At 41.0% G+C, this 16,322-nt stretch overlaps 1 protein-coding gene and 1 pseudogene across 1 annotated transcript in view; both read left to right on the top strand.

Annotated features, from left to right (window-relative positions):
• The first annotated feature begins 1,927 nt into the window (after positions 1 to 1,927).
• On the top strand, positions 1,928 to 2,560 carry LOC144265386 (interferon beta-like; annotated as a pseudogene).
• A 227-nt stretch (positions 2,561 to 2,787) lies between these two features.
• Positions 2,788 to 16,322, top strand: part of SPATA6L (spermatogenesis associated 6 like) — a 33,712-nt gene continuing 20,177 nt past the window's right edge. The window contains exons 1-5 of the mRNA XM_077816426.1: positions 2,788 to 3,001; positions 4,180 to 4,317; positions 6,651 to 6,699; positions 6,874 to 6,915; positions 11,052 to 11,176. Of these exons, the coding sequence (XP_077672552.1) occupies positions 2,963 to 3,001; positions 4,180 to 4,317; positions 6,651 to 6,699; positions 6,874 to 6,915; positions 11,052 to 11,176 (393 nt within the window). The 5' untranslated portion in view covers positions 2,788 to 2,962. The remainder of the gene's footprint in view (positions 3,002 to 4,179; positions 4,318 to 6,650; positions 6,700 to 6,873; positions 6,916 to 11,051; positions 11,177 to 16,322) is intronic.

The raw sequence follows: 16,322 nt of genomic DNA, 5'->3' as shown, positions 1-16,322 counted from the left end.
GCAATCAGAGTGGAATGAGTATAAACCATTTGTCAAATCATTTAAAATAAACACATTAGCACCTTCTGAATTTGCAGATTATTTGCAAATAGGAAAAGGGGCTAAACAAATCTCTTATTTCACATTCAAGTTAAGCTGGCTGACACAGAGGAAAAAATTCCAACAAAATTTCCTGCTATTTTCACTGAAATTTAAATACGCAGTATTTCATCGAATTCAAGCAAATATTTCACCCAGCTGAGTCTGCATCTAACCTTTCCCAGAAAACAGGCGAATGGCTGATGCAAATGTGCTGCAAGACTATGTGCCTTTACTTCCACTGCTTTCTTATTTTAGCTTTTCTTGTTAAGATTCAGATTTTAAAATTTCTTGTTCATATAAATATTATCTCCTGAAGCTTCAACTTGCCAGGACTCCCACTTGAGTGAATGTGAGATTGGGGTGCAGAGCCTCTGGTATGATTGGGTCCCTTTAAAGTGATACTGCATTCTTTAAAGTGACACTTCCAAATAGTTTAGGCAGAACTCTAGATTATGATTAAAGAAAGTGCTTGAGGTGATGGGGCAGGGAGATGTAAAAGAAGTGACGTGAACAGACATATGTTTATGTTTTCTTCTTTTCCTTTTTAAAAATTAATATGAAAAAATTCCTTTTCAATTTTTGGGTTGAAAACCATTCCCCTTCACTGATGGAAACTCCAACATGACAGCCTAGTGCTATGGTATGAAAAAGAGAAAGTGAAACTTGCTACAGGATGCATACTTCATTCATCAGACCACTTGAATTTCAATGTCCAAGCTCAGTGAAATGCACATTGAGAAAAGAATAAAGCTTGAATGGTGAAAAGGCAAACACATTTGAAAGTGACATTCCTTTATGTCAGTCGCTCTAACATATTTATTATCAACCACAAAAACAATCTTTCTGCACAACTCCCTTCCATGTCATTACACTACATCACTGGGAACTACTCAGAAGTGCCCGAGAAGTTAGCATGTTCACACCCTTCAACTGTATCTGTTCCTCGGGTGTTTCACAGCTGATATCAGTTTTTTAAGTAAACATCCCAGTTTCTGAGTGACCTCTGTCCATCCTCTGGTATTCCCTACACACATGGTTTTTCCTCTGTCATATTTCAAATGGCCAGGAAATTGTGTGAGATTAATAGAGACTTGTCTGGCCCCAATCTCTCATAGGAATTTTTTCCATGCTGATCAATTTTTAAGAGGTCCTTATAATGTTAGGTTGGAAGGAGGGAATGAGGCAGCCAGAGTATAGCAGGTTTTTCTGATTTTGAGTGCGACACCAGAGAGGGAAAGTTTTCCACCAGCTGGCAAAGTGAAGGAACAGCAGCTTTACACATCACTTCACTGCTGTTATCTGCAGAGTTGAGCAAAAAGAAGCTCTGCAGTAGTCCCCCCCCCAACCCCCGCCCATCTGCCAAAATTCATTGTTATCACTTAAAAACATGGATAGTCTTATTGGTGTAACAGACATTCAGACCTGCCTAGCAGTGCTAACTACAGGAACTTGGGAGTAGACAGAGAGGTCCCTACTCTAACCTGTAACTGGATGACACTGTTAATCATCATACTCTTCTTTCCCTTTAAATTTTTTTTAATCTAAAAGGGCAGGGAGGGCCTAAGGAAAGAAATGTAGGGATTCTTTAACATTAAAAAAGTTAATGACTGTGGTTTTGTTCTTCTAATGACTTGTTCGCTTCCACTAAATAAAAAGAAGGAAACTGAAAGTGAAAACCTCAAGCAGGAAAAACCTTGAAAAGCAGAAAGTGACAAAAGAAAAATCTTTTCCTACAGAATACTTAAATTCAGAGACAGGGGTCAAAAACACAAAAGTCTACGAAAGACCTTGAACAGGCACCAGTTGCTCAAGTTCTACACAAACACAGGGAATCTAAGACATCATCATGATCAGCAGGTGGTTGCTGCAGTGTTGCCTCATGCTGCTCCTCTCCAGTGAAATCTCATGTCTGGACTGTAACGGGATTTATGTTCTACAAGCCAGAATGACCAGCAAGAGTTTACAGTGTCTGTAGAAAATGGGTAGAAACTTTCCCTTCCAATGTCTAAATGAAATGACAGCTTTCAAGCCCAGAGGTATCCTCAAGATCCGACTGTCCCAGCAAGAGAATGCCAAGGTAGCCATACAGCAGATCCTCTAAGAGCTCTTCCATAGCTTTAAAAACAATCTCACCCAAACTTCCTGGAATGTGACTTCCATAAAGGACTTCCAAAATGGTCTTCACCAGCAGACTGAGAAACTGGGGACGTGTTGGAGTGCTGAGACGGGAAAGGAGACAACCTATCCACGAAATGAGAACCTCCTGCTCACCAGCCTGAAGCTGAAGCAATACTTCCAGACAACAGATGATTTCCTGAAAGAAAAGCAATACAGCCGGTGTGCAAAAGCATCTGATTCTACAGCACCTCATCTCACGCCAGACACACTTCCACATGGCACAGGTAAGAGCCACATGCAGAGGGCTCTATTCCTGCATGCACAGGCACGGACTTTCCATTGTGCCCGGGGCGGGGCTTGACCAGCACCAGCTGTGCCCTAGGTCCCACCCCCTCTTCACCCCTTACCTCAAGGCCACAGCCCTGCCCCCACCCTACCCTCCCCAATCTTCATGCCCCATTCCGGCCCCTCCCCCTAATGTGTCACATCCTCGCTCCTCCCCCTTCCCCGCCAGCCTCCTGCATGCTGCGAAACAGCTCATGGTGGGGGGAGGGAGGGACGGAGGCGGAAGTGCGCTAGGGGGGCTCCAGGGGGCGCGCGCGGGCTGCCTCCGCGTTCCGAAGGCGAATGCTGGAACGTTTGAGTCTCCATGGCAACGCGACGCTTCCCCTGCCGGACAGCAGCGCGCTGATCCGGGCGGAGAGGGCCGGGGCTGCGGCCGGCCTGAGAACGGAGGCGGCGAGAACCCCCAGCGCGACCCGCAATGCCGCTGAAGGTGGTGGTGGAGCTGCAGATCCACGCGGTGAGGCGGGTGCAGGGGCCCGAACTAGCAAGGGCAGCGAGCGAGGGAGGGGCAGGGCCCCCGGGGGCGGGAGAGCCGCTCCCCCCCCCCCGCACAACTTCCCAGCTGTGTACGCGCGGCCGCGCAGGGCCCCGACGTGCAGCACCGCTCCGCTGCCCGGGCCAAACGCTGCCCCTGCTGTCCCCACGGGCCGTGCGTGGGCTGCTGCTCCGTGTTATCCCAGCGGGGTCAGCGCTGTCGCCTCCCTTCGCGGGGGCACTGACAGGAAGCTGCGTGTTTAAAGGATTCTGTGCGGTAACTTGTAAAGAAACAAATCAGTACTGTGTGAAGCACCACGAAATAAGGTCCTAATGGCTTTTACCTGGCCCTAGCCCTTCAGCCCTAGGGCACGCCCTGGTTTCATATAGGCCGTACACTGCCTATCCCGTGGGATCAATGGGAATTACACCGAAGGGGGAAAGGGGCTTAATGGTAAAGGTTAGGGCAATGTCAGGACTCAGTTCTACAACACTGTGTGCAATATTCATTGTGTAATAGTCTTTTTCAGGATTATTGTGTCAGTTCAGAGTCTGGCAAGAGCAGATAATAACCCTTTTGTGTAGTGCTTTTCATCAGATGCGAAATAGTTATTTTTAAATGTTTCTCTTATCTCTTAGCCTTTGAATTCCCTCTTCTGGCATCCGATTAAAATATTTTAGTTTCTGTTCAGTAAAATGTTAAAATCCATGATATTTCATCACCAAGGATACAGTTATTGAAAAAAGAAAGTCCCAAATATATGAAGCATAAAACCAGCAAATGCACAACATATTAACACTTTTTTAAATAAAAGGAACAGAACTAAAGAAAACATTCTGGGCCAGCTCACATAGGCCAGCAGTGGGTGTTTTTCTGCAATGTAGATGTACGCTTTTAGCCACTTTTGAAAATCCCACTCCAAAAACTCAATTCTGCCCTTAGTTATACAGGTGTAACTTCCACTGGTGTAACTGAAGATAGAACTGGACCCTAACTGCACCCTTGTCAACAGAGAAGCCCAGGGCACAGACATTGTACTACCTACTTGACCATAATGGTAGTCCCTGCAGATTGTGCAATAGGCACATTGGTGGGACAGAGTGGGGAAGGCTGCCCTAAAAGAATTCTGATCACCATGATTGTTTTCTCTCTTTCATAAGGTCACTTGCCCTGGTGTGGTCCTGCCAGAGAAACATGACATTTACCTCAGTGTCTGCATCATGGGCCAATACAAGGAGACAGAATGCCTTCCTCCAATTTTTCCTCTCTTGTTTCATGAGAAGATGTGGTTTGAAAAGGTGATTCTCACTTATTACATGCTTTGGGCTTGATCCTCTACTGCCTTTCACCATGGATAGTAATTTACACTGTGCAAAGTGGGTGTAAAATGCTACCACCAATGTACAGTTAGTAGAAGATTTTGATTTACTATAATTTTACACTTGCTTCCCATGCAAGGTAGCAAAGAATCAGATCTGTTTCATCTTTGACTGGGAACAGGTTCTAAAATTTAACACTTTGCTATCTGAATTTTTATTCATGGCAATAGCACTGGCGGTTGTGGATCACTGGTTAGACTGGAGTGTGCTCCAGGGAAACAATCCTATATAATCCTAGGAAGGACATTAGTGTGTTAGTTCTCTTGCTCAGGATTTATTTGGTTGCAATCCCATTTCTATGGAAACAAAATAACATCTCTGCTATGGGATGACTATCATCTGATTTTCATGATACTGGCAGGCATAGAATTAAAGATAATGACAGATGAATGCTTTAACCAACATTTTACATGCCATATTAAAATCTGAAATAACCAAGAACACAAGAATTCAGCCTGAATTTCCTTGGGAGTAAATGGTTTGGCTAACTCTAAAATGTTCATAAAAGATTTTTAAAAATACTCTCTCTGCTGATTGGCTATGATATTGATGAATGGTGATGTATGCATGATGATGGTTTTTAAAAATGGTTTCAGCACAGTTTGGCTGTGGCAAGAAAACTTTGTTGAAATCACTACAGGTAACATAGTTTTAATACATTAAGTAGACATTTTTTAAGAGTACAGAGCACATCTGTTACCATTATTCTTTCCCTAATGGCTCTTGCTCTGCTCTATTAGGAGAATCTCTGCTTTTTGCAAATAGCTTTCTGTGTGGCTCTGTTTTCACAAATAAATCTTTCCACATCTCTCATAAGATTCCACTTTCTAAGGAATACGATTAAATGCCTTTCACTTCCTAGGCCTGGAGTGACAGTTGAAGATTACTTGACAGTGAATTGAGCCTTGTCTTCACTAGGAAAAAAGGTGTGTTCTTACCTTGTGTTAGCTAATTCGCAATAATGAACATGACATAAAGTCCTGTGAAGACAAGGGAGTTATAGTTTTAACAAGTGTTAGGTCAAGATAAATCCTAGGCTCCCACATAGTCTTTACTTTGACTGCTAACATGTATGAAAAATACGAATTGTCTTGTTTTTGCTAAGATACGACCTCATTTTTATTACCGTGTGTTAGCTTACACGACATTCAAGACCATACCTTTTTTCCTAGCGAAGATGCGCTCTTTGAGTTTCCTTTCTCCAAAAAGGCTGTCACTGAAGTACTGTCCTGCAAGCTTCAATATTATTAGAGGTAGAAAGATGTTGACAAATTGGGTGGAAAACAGAAAAAATCCTTAATCCTATCAGCACGGAGGGATGGGCTAAATGACCTCCTGAGGTCCCTTCCAGCCCTACATTTCTATGGTTCTGTGAAAAGCAACAAAAATTATTAAGGGCTGGATTAAAAGATGAGTCAGTGGAGATATAGCTGACCACAGCTGCTTGAAAGAAGTAAAATACTAAGGGTTAAATCCTGGCTCTATTAAAGTCAATGGCAAAACTCAAATTGACTTCAAAGAGGTCACGATTTCACCCTAAGGCAGAGGAATCTCTTTTAGGGTGGACCAGCAAATTGTGGCTAGGAGTAATGGGATGAAATTAAGCCAAGTCAAATGTATTTATATTTATTTCATGTTCATAAAATATTCTGATTTTATGTATAGTCTTTAAAATTACATAATAACAAATAGGATTGTCACCTTAGACTCCTGAACTCCTCTCTTGTCTATATAGGGCTTGTCCTGTGCTTCAAAGTGATGGCAGCCAGGGCACTGATGATGCTTTGTGGGTTGAGGCCCCTGGTTTGATCAAGAATCCTGTATTCTCAAAAAAACCTGTGCCCCCTTTACACTAGCTCTTCCACCATTGCTTCTCCTAGTATAGTAGAACTATACTAATGTTAGTGCAATAGTGGGAGATTTCCTGAAAAACTCTTTAGACTTACTTCTAAGTCTGACTCAGAGGCTACAGTGTGTGAAATTTCAGATTTAAACAAGTAAGATTTTCAAGCCTTTAACAACTTTTTAAACAAATTGTTACAGTACTTTACAGCTGAGATTAATAAACATGTAACACGCAGTAAAATATATAGTATTTTCACAGGTTTGTTTGTTTGTTTGCTTAATGACAGCACAGCACGGCTTAGGGAAATATTTGTTGAATATATAAAAAATGTTCATATAAATGCTAGATTATAAAAATGCCCTTTGTATTATAAAGAACAAATATACTCTGTATTACTTTCCTGTAGGTATTTGAAAGTGCTGTAGACCCTGCTGCTGTAACAGAGATGCTTGAAAGTAAGTATAATTTAAAGAATACTCAGAATGCATGTATAACTGAAGACAGTGTAGTTGCATCAGATCTATCTAGCTATCTATCTATCCTTATTTTTTATTGTTGTGCTACAGGAATATTTTGAATATATCATAATTTTTCAGCCACCTTGACATCATTTATTTGTCTTCTTTTAGGCAATATAACAACGTTTGGATTACTTCAACTAGTATCTTCAGGTAATGGGCTAGTAAATATTTTACAAAATAGCGGTTAATTAGACATTACAAGGAGCATTCCAGTGGGTGTTAACTTTGAGCCTTGCCTCCCCACTTTCTTCCTCTCTCCCATCTCCTCTTCCAGGGGCCTTCAAACATCTGCTGTCCCACCCCAACCCCGACTCTGCATACGCTTTGATCATCTATCAGTGAAAATAAGATACATTTTCTGACTAGTGACCTACTGGTTGATTTGTTAGAAATATTCAAATTTTTCTAATTTCTTTCCCCTAATTTTCTCTTCTCTTTCACTGTTATTGTTCACCAATGATGTTTAAATGAAACGTGAATAATAATTTAGAGTTTCCATTTAGCAGATATTAGCACTGGCACTATAACAACTTTTTATTGTGCTTTTTATAAGTTAGAAAAATCAAGTGGACACAGGGTGGCAGAATAATCCTGCTCTTTAAGGTAATCAAAATGGAGCATCTGTATGTAGGGTAAAATCACTGGCAGTCTTCATTACTAAAAAATAGGTAGTGCTCTACCACTAATATAATATATTTTATGCATTTTTATATTACCGGTTGCTGTGTTAGGAATACTCAAATTACTTTAATTTCTTTTTCCACATTTTCTCATCTCTGTCACCATTGTTGTTCATCGATGATATGTAAATGTAACATGAATAATAATGTAGAGCTCCATTTGCCATGATTTCGAGTTTCAGAGTTAAGCTGTTTTTTGTTGTAGCCCTGCAAAAATATGTAGTTAGATTTTTTTTTTACAATAGGAAGTTTGTATATTTTTCACTCTTCCTTCACTCAAAAAATGGCTGAAGGGATTTTGCTCAACTTTTAAAAATCCAAATGTAATGCTTGTTAGTGAAACCAGAACTGACTCCAGTTTGTCTTGTATCAGGGTCACACCAGTGCAGTGAAACTGATTGCTGCCATGTTTCTATTTTCTAGTGTAAGCAAGGCCCAAGAGGGAGCTCTAGAGAGCCCCTAAAAATGACCCAGCTATAAAGGATCAAGCTGAGAAGGATTAAGAATCTTGCTCTCTTTATTACCTTTTACTGAAGTTTTCTTTCTTTTTGACTTTTAGTTGTGCCATCATCAGAGCTGCAGGCTCTAATATACCATTGCTACAATATGCAGTATCTTTCATAAGGATAAACTGCAGCGTATCCCTCACCCTAAATTTTAAACAAAAATAGTTGATGATTTTCATATGACGCGATACATCTCTCTGTGTTTTTCCCAAAGCTTCACCAAGTTCCCTGAGAAGCCTGATTGCACATTCTGCAGGGTGAGAACTGGCAGCTGCTCATTAGACAGAAGTAAAGGCCAGATTTTCAAAACTTGCACAGTACCCAGTAGCTCCCAGTGCGGTCATTCAAAACGTTGAACACTTTGAAAATCTTACTATTTCATTTATGTGCCGACTTATGAGTTAAGGTCTTTGAAAATCTGTCCCAAAGCCTTTTATCAAAACCAATAGGCCATACATTGCCTTTGGAGAAAAGTCTGAAGTTTAAGGTGTTTTAGTTCAAAGGTTGTCTAAGGGTATGTCTCCACTGCAATTAAAAACTGCAATTAAAAACTGTGAGGCTGGTCAATGCCATTTGACTTGGGCTTGTAGGGCTCGGACTAAGGGGCTGCTTAATTGTAGTGTAGATGTTTGGGATTGGGCTGGAACTCAGACTCTAGGACCATTGCAAGGTGGGAGGGCCTTAGACTGAGTCTGAATGGCCAACAGCCCCTGAGCCTGAGCCCTCGTGATCCCACGTCAGCTGGCATGGGCCAGTCACAGGTGTCTAACTGCAGTATAGACATATACCCTAGGTGGATAAGGTTTTGTCTTTAGTCTCATTATGAGTGGGCCAGGGTCCTTGTATCTGAATGTCACAGAACCCATTCAAGCAGGGGAGTAGCAGCTTTTGTGGCAGGCATTCAGAACATGTTCTTATGAGAAATTTGCAGGGCTTTTACTTGGGGTTCATGAGCTGGTATTTGCTTGACACTGCAGCAAAGTTAGATTTCAGGAAGGCTGTGCCTCAGTCACAGTTTAGCAAATGGTGTGTCACAGTCCATCTTCTTGTTAGTCTGCTATCCTGGGGAAGCAATGTGATGAAGGAGAAAAACGAGTTGCTTACCAAAATGACCTTTGTCTATGAATATATACCTTATATAATGCCACACTGACTCGCTCTCCGCCCCTCTGCTTCAGAGCTCAATGTCATGGGCTCTAGAAATAGAGAAGAACAACAGGATGGTTAGAAAGATGGGGATATTTATACTCTAAGTCAGGGGAATGCTGGACTCAGCAGTACTCAAAAAGGTTCCATGGTTGGGTGGCTGGGTGTGTGACTCCTGCAGTGTGGCTGTCTGGAGGGAGTACATTCAAAGAACAAAAGTTACTTCGGTAAGTAACCCCTATTCTTTTTCCTGTCATCACTTTGTGATGAAGTAGTATCTTTTATTGGACCAACTTCTGCTGGTGAAAGGGTCAAGCTTTCAAGCTACACAGCTCTCTTCTTTAGATCTGAAGCAGGTAACCAAGTGTCCAAGATAAACACAAGGTGGGACAGGTTGTTAAGTGGGAGGGGTACACACATGCTATAGGAGCCCCTTAAAATGAAGTGGGCCAGAAAGGATTAGTTTGTTAAGCATAAAGAGACCGCAGCATGTGTGAACCCTTTATGCTTAACAGTCTAACCTTCTATTGCCCACTTATGCTTAACAGTCTGCCCCACCTTGTGTTAAGCTCAGATGCTCTGGTTACCTGCTTCAGACCACAGGAGTTCAGTATAGCTCGAAAGCTTGTCCTTTCCACCAACAGAAGTTGGTCCAATAAAAGATATTGCCTCTCCCACCTTGTCTTTCTCATATCCTGGGATTGACAGGGCTACAACAACACTGCAAATCACTTTATGACAACAGCTATACTGAACAAACATAAGAATGTAAATATGATTTTTATAAGCACATTACAAACATGTCTTGTTTGATTTTATTTAAATAGACAATTAATTAGGTGAATTAGTAGTTTGCTTCAGAAAAGTAAAGCTCTCTCTAAATGCTAATGAGCTAAATCCTAGTGTTACAAGGATATTGAGAAAACTCCCAGTGTACATCTGTGGGATCAGGATTTGGCCCTGTATGGATAGACAGATATATGGATAGACTCTGCATATTCTGGAAGGGCCATGCTGTGTAAAGGCAGACTCTTGAATGCTTTCTTCTCCTAATCACATCAGTGAGATTGATGGTGCTCTGCTCCCCTAAACTTGGGCCCTAATAAAGGAAAAGCAAAGGACAGATTTGAATTTGGTGTGCTCTCTGAAGTTGCACTGCTTTGGAAATTCCCCACAATACATGTGGATTGTATGTCTCTGAGGTTATGCAGTCATTCCGATCCCAAAATAGTTTGGGGTACCGGTGACAAACTGTGTGTAAAAGATGGCATCAAGCTCCAGTGTTGCTGTGCTAAGCCTAATCTTTCATTACAGATGGAGGTGTAAATGGACTCTCTCCCTTCTGCCTCCTTCATTTCACTTTCAAGATAGAGACATTAATCAGAAGCAGAGTAGACAGCGCAATGGAAATGAGACTAACAAGTCATTTGATTTAAAAGCAGTTATTTTCTCAGTCCCTGAGACTAAAAGTTTGACCTTACTGGAGCCTTTCTCACAAATTAAAAATGAGCACACAGCAGAACAGAGAGTGTTCACTGATTATCAGTGTTTCTGTTGTTTTCATTACACTGGCTGCTCAGGGCCCAAACTGAGGGTCCCCCAGTTACCATTTGGAGCTGGGCAATATACCAAAGAGGAACAAGGTGCCGCTGTCTTGAAAGCTTCCTACATCGAGCCCCAAAGGGCTTGTGCGCCTCCTCATACAGATCTCAAAGCAGATCTACAGGGGATACCACCCTTTGTGGATTCCCTGTGACACTCCTGCTGGAGCACACCTATCCCAAAGACCTCCTGTACTTCTGACTGAGTCATTCTTGATGTGGAAAGAGGGACAGGTCTCTTGGTGAGCCAGGTAGGGCTTGCACACTCTGCGAAGGGCTTGCTACAGAATGTGTGACTTCTAAAAAAATATTAACCATCTTGGAAACAGTTCTTCCTTTTTTCACTCTTTCAGTGGGGGACTATCTCGCTTTTTATGAAGAGAATACTCGAGATTTTCTCTTCCCAGAGCCCAAGCTGACTCCTGTGTATCCTGGTGTGGAGAGAGAGTTACTAATGAAAACGTCTCCTAGTTTCCCAGTAAGTTGTCTCCAAATGAGTGTTTGCCATGGGTAGCTGAAAAGAATAAAGTGGGAGAGGTCTGGCCCAGCTGGCTAGTGTAACATGGCATGCTACTTTGTGAGGATCTCAGTTTGAGACATGAATTTGTATGGCTCTTGAACAGAGAGACATGCTCAAGTACCTTGTCTGGCTCTGTAGTGTCCTGAAAAAAGTACAAGGCATCAATTGACTGAAGATTAAATCTACTAGCCAGAGGCCAATGTAAAAGATGGGTGAAGGGTCTCAGCCGCAAAGCTCCCATCCTCAGCTGCTGTGAAAGGGCAGGGGGTTGGGTAAATTGCCAGGGCACTGCTCATTGACTGTGTTTGGGGGCACTGTCTTTCCTAGCCATTTATACACACGCACACACATACATACATGCACATACATACATGCTAACACACACACACACACACTCTCTTTCTCTCTCTCTCTTCCTTAGTTTACTCTTCTCCAAATCATCTTTTTTGCGGGGGTCTTCTGTCCTTGTAAATATGTCCAGTGCCTGTCTTTCCTGATGCTCTTAACTTTCTGAAGCAGAAACAGAAGAATAAAACTGACAGAATTCTCAGCAGTTTCACGGAGGCTGATTGGATTATGCAGTAGAAGCAATAAAATTGACCAAGGTTTTGTTCATTTCATTCCGTTACTGCTTGGGAAAGCTATGAGCTGCAATATTCTGCTGGAGCAGTCTTCCTGCAGACTCAAAACTGCATTGGTTCACATTTAGAAAATTATTTTCAATATCATAAGGGCTAGGCATGTAATTATTTTTAAATAAAACATTAAATTCTGTATAAATTGCTGGCTTAGGTTTGCACATACCAGGAAAATTTTTCTACTCACCAGGGGCAAGTTCTGTCTAATACAGAGATAGTTTAATGGCACCATATAAATATATAACACCTGAGTTACTGGTGTACATTTAGTCCAGTTTTCTTTGATGAGAATGGAATATTATAAAACAATGTAATTAATATCAGCGACATGTGTGTTAGGTAGGTCAAGGGCAGATTATCTGGAGATGATCATGTTGAGTATTTTGATGTGGTGTTGAAAATCTGAATATTTTATTAGCTTGCCACAGTAATGAGAGAAGAATAATTTCTCAATGTTAAGGCAGTCAGTGTTTCAGGTAATCAGCCTGTGAATGGCTTTATTAACCTCAGCTTCCTGATGTTTCCTGTAATTAAGATGAAAGAAAGTAAATTACCATTGCCTTGATTGAGAGTTTAAATTCATATACACATTTACTTCATGATGTTCTGTTCTTTCTCTCATTCTGATTGTCTGTTGAGAGAGACAAAAGTGTCATCTACTTCAATCATGCAATTCAGTAAAACAAGTCTAATTCTGCTCACCTATTTTCTACTAACCAACCTGCCTATGCACATCCTGATATTTTTCACAGGGGAGAAAGGGTCAAACTATGATCCACTCTAAAATCCTGGTAATTTAGCTAACTCATCACTTAGAATATTAACAATACCCACTATTGCAGCAGATTCTCTTTTTCATTATATCATTACTGTCTCAGTTAGTAAGTCTACTGGTACTGATGTTGTACGGCTGCCCTTCAAATCTTCTCAACTGCCCTGTAGGACTAGTGCTGGAACTTCATTTATAAAGAAGTATTTGGACTGCAAGGATTGAATGTGTAAAAAGAGCCCATTGCATTTCTTCATGCTAAGATTTCAATGTGGGCAAAAAATAGAAGGCAGCATTAGATTTAATTATCTAAAGTGGAGCTCCAGTAATACTAGCTAAGATTACAGAAGCTAATAGCTAGGTTTTGATTAATGTTGTCTTATTAAGACTAATTCTGTTAATTATTATAATACATTACTATATTCTTGATACTACATTCATCTCTTTTGTTGTCATCCTTAATTTTTTCAGTGTTCTAGTCCATGTGACATTCTAGGTTTATCTAACTACTCTTATTTGGTGTCTGCCATGTCTGATTGTTTCTGTTAACAATGTATACATTTTTCAGTTTAGCTATCTTGATTTTCCAGGTCCAGTCTTGTGCTGTTTATAATTTTCTGCAGAGTACATTGCATTCTTACTATAATTGTGACATTATTTACTGCAATAGTCTAGATTTTCACTGTTATATTCATGACTTACTACTAACACAGTGGCCTTCTCTCACTCCCATTTATATTTTTGACAGGATGGTTTGATGACTTACAAAACTGGATGAGTAAACCCTTTGTGTCCTAGCAAAGCAAAAGTCAAAAGTCAAATGTACTGCGCTGGGCTCTCCAAATTTTCGGTCACATTGCTAAGTCCCATATTATGATCCTGACTGACTGAAAGTCTCAGTTCATAATTTGAGTCTATTTTTGTACATTATTTGAATTTTATATTGATACTATATGTTACCTAAGGGATCAACCTGCAGGCTGACTCATGTGAACACTTCACTCATATGAGCAACCACATTAAAATAACTGCAGCCACTAATATGAGTAAGGCATGCAGGATTGGGCCATGAATGTGCCCTTTCCTTCCTTTACTGCATTTCATGTGATCCATCTTCATAGGAATTTGTGTGGCCAGGTGGACTTTCTCGGAACAGAATCTCTGGAGACTGGGATTTCGATCTCATGCTGTTGTTACATTGCTGTAAATCCATTGAGTTCACCACATTTACTCCTGATTTACAGCATTGTAAGTGAGAGCAGAATCATGTCCACTTTGCATTTAATCCAGTTGACCCCCTTTGTGAGGTTTGGATTTACTGACAACTGAAATATCAAGAAGTAAAAGTAAGCATCTTCCTAAGTGTAGCTGTTCCTAGGATTTCCCTACAGAGATCTCTCTGTCCTAGACCCAGGCTCCCTATGCTCAAAACCTCTGTCACCTCCTTCAGATATAGTGTAGGGTTAATGAGTCACATCTGCCACAATGACTTAGCAGGAATCAAGTAGCATCTCCCTGAGGGGTCCACCGTCTGCCAACAGGGTGAATCAACAGAAGAACCTTGCCACCACATTACAGTTTGATACTCCTAGACTGTCAGACTGTGTAATAAAGAAAAATACCTGTTTTTCAACGCTTTTACAGTTGACATAAAGCGTTTGTAATATTTAGAGATTAAATGCAGTAAAGCTAGGCTAGTGCAGCGTTAAGGTTGCACAGTTAAACCCTCAAATCTGGAAGTGCAAAACTTAAGTCCAAACATGCAACCTTAAAAACTGTTCTACTGTGGAAGTGAGCTGTAGCTCACGAAAGCTCATGCTCAAATAAATTGGTTAGTCTCTAAGGTGCCATAAGTCCTCCTTTTCTTACTGTGGAAAGTGACTCTGTAAAACACTAGCTTTTTAGGATTCCAGTTTATTGTCTTGAAATTAATTACATCTTCAGTGTCCTCCTCTTGGGCAAAAATTCTAGTCACTTGTCCACTGGTACCTAAGAATTCAGCTCTGGCTTTTCAATTAAAAAGTGGTTGATCCAGTTGTGGGACTGTATCTCTTTCTCTTAAGTAAATTAAAGTTAAATACTGTTGTTGCTGTGGTTGTCTAAGACATTTCTCTGCATTCTGCTTGTTCAGTTTTATGCTGCTGTGACCAGGTGTCCCATTTTTATTCTCTTATTTTTAGTGTGTCTGACTGTCACTTGGTGTCATGTGTTTTATTTGTTCCTCCTTTAACATAAATGTAAATGCCACTGCCTCCAACAGTCTGAGACAATGAATCAGAACTGAGCGTATGTAACAATTCATTTAGAAACTGAGAAGAAAATTCTAATAATAATATTAAGTGAAGTGTCCAAGTGGACTTCTAGAAATCTAGATCTGACAGTAGGGCCTGATCCAAAGCCCACTGAAATAAATGGAAACACCTTGACATCAGAAGCTTTGGATCAGACTATACAGAGTAGGACAAGTGAAGTGCTCCCTTAGTGCTACTTTTTATAACTGTGACTGAATCTGTAAATGTTCCCTGTCAAGCCAGAACAGAATAGCCTGATGGGACTGGAAGGTCTTCTTCTCTTGAGTCATTTACATGTTTCTACATCAAGTCTTGGCATGTGCTTTGTTGCCTATATGTGCCTGGGCTTGTTTAGTTCAATTAAATTCATACAAAGACCCATGTTCTCCCACTGTAATGCAATTGAACAATGAAAATGGTATTTCCATCAAGGTCAATATGTCCTGAAAGCAGGTGGCCTGGTGATTAAAAGCTTTGTTAAATGTTCCTGCACTCTGTCATTTGTTGCAAATTTCATAGTATTTAAATGTAATTTTAGAGACAACAACTGACAACAACTCTCCTTTCCCTCCTCACTCAGCACCTGGGTAAAGTGGCCTAGCAGATAGTCAGTTTGTACATTGTCATAATGGGTTGATTCTTCTTTAGTCACTAAGCCACTATGTGGAGTAAAAGCACTGAAACAATATGAATGCTGATTTCTATAGCCTGGTGAGGCTGCTGGCAACCAAATATTCAATAGCAGCTTCAAGTAGATACATTTGATTTTTCTGCAGTGTTGGCAACACAGTCCCAGAAATTCTTGCCCCTTCAAATTTGCTACCCTTAAGGAGTTCAAAATAGTTTTCAGTTGGCCGTTAGTAGCAAGTGTCGTTGACCGGAGATTGAACCCAAGAATAAAATGTGCCTGAATGCATCTTGTAATCAAGGAAGCCACTCACTGTGCTAACTTGATTATCTGGTTGTTAATTTTGTTGTTCTGATCCAGCTAAAGTCGTTGTAGTTAAGCTAAAAGTCATGACGGGCTGAATGGATTTGGGGAGACATAACATAACTCAGTTTTGAAACCGACTAGATTGGAAGTTGAATGTCTCCCTCTAGGGCTAAATTGTGCCTCTTAGAGGTGAGAGTGATGTGAGGGAGGGGGAGAACTTTTGGAGAAGTGTGGTGAGCAGCAGAACTTGCTGCTACACATTTAGGCTCTGGCTACACTACAGAGCTTACAGCGGTGCTTACAGAGGTGCAGATGCTCTAAGCCAACGAGAGAGTGCTCTCCCGTCAACTTAATTACTCCAGCCCCCATCTGCGACGGTAGCGCTGTCCACACCAATGGTTAGGTCCGTGTAACTTATGTCGCTCAGGGGAGTGGCTTATTCATACCCCTGAGTGACATTAGTTATACCGAC

Source organism: Eretmochelys imbricata, chromosome 5 (assembly GCF_965152235.1).
Source record: "Eretmochelys imbricata isolate rEreImb1 chromosome 5, rEreImb1.hap1, whole genome shotgun sequence".
Classification (NCBI taxonomy): domain Eukaryota; kingdom Metazoa; phylum Chordata; order Testudines; family Cheloniidae; genus Eretmochelys; species Eretmochelys imbricata.
This window is presented reverse-complemented; position numbering and strand designations above follow the sequence as displayed.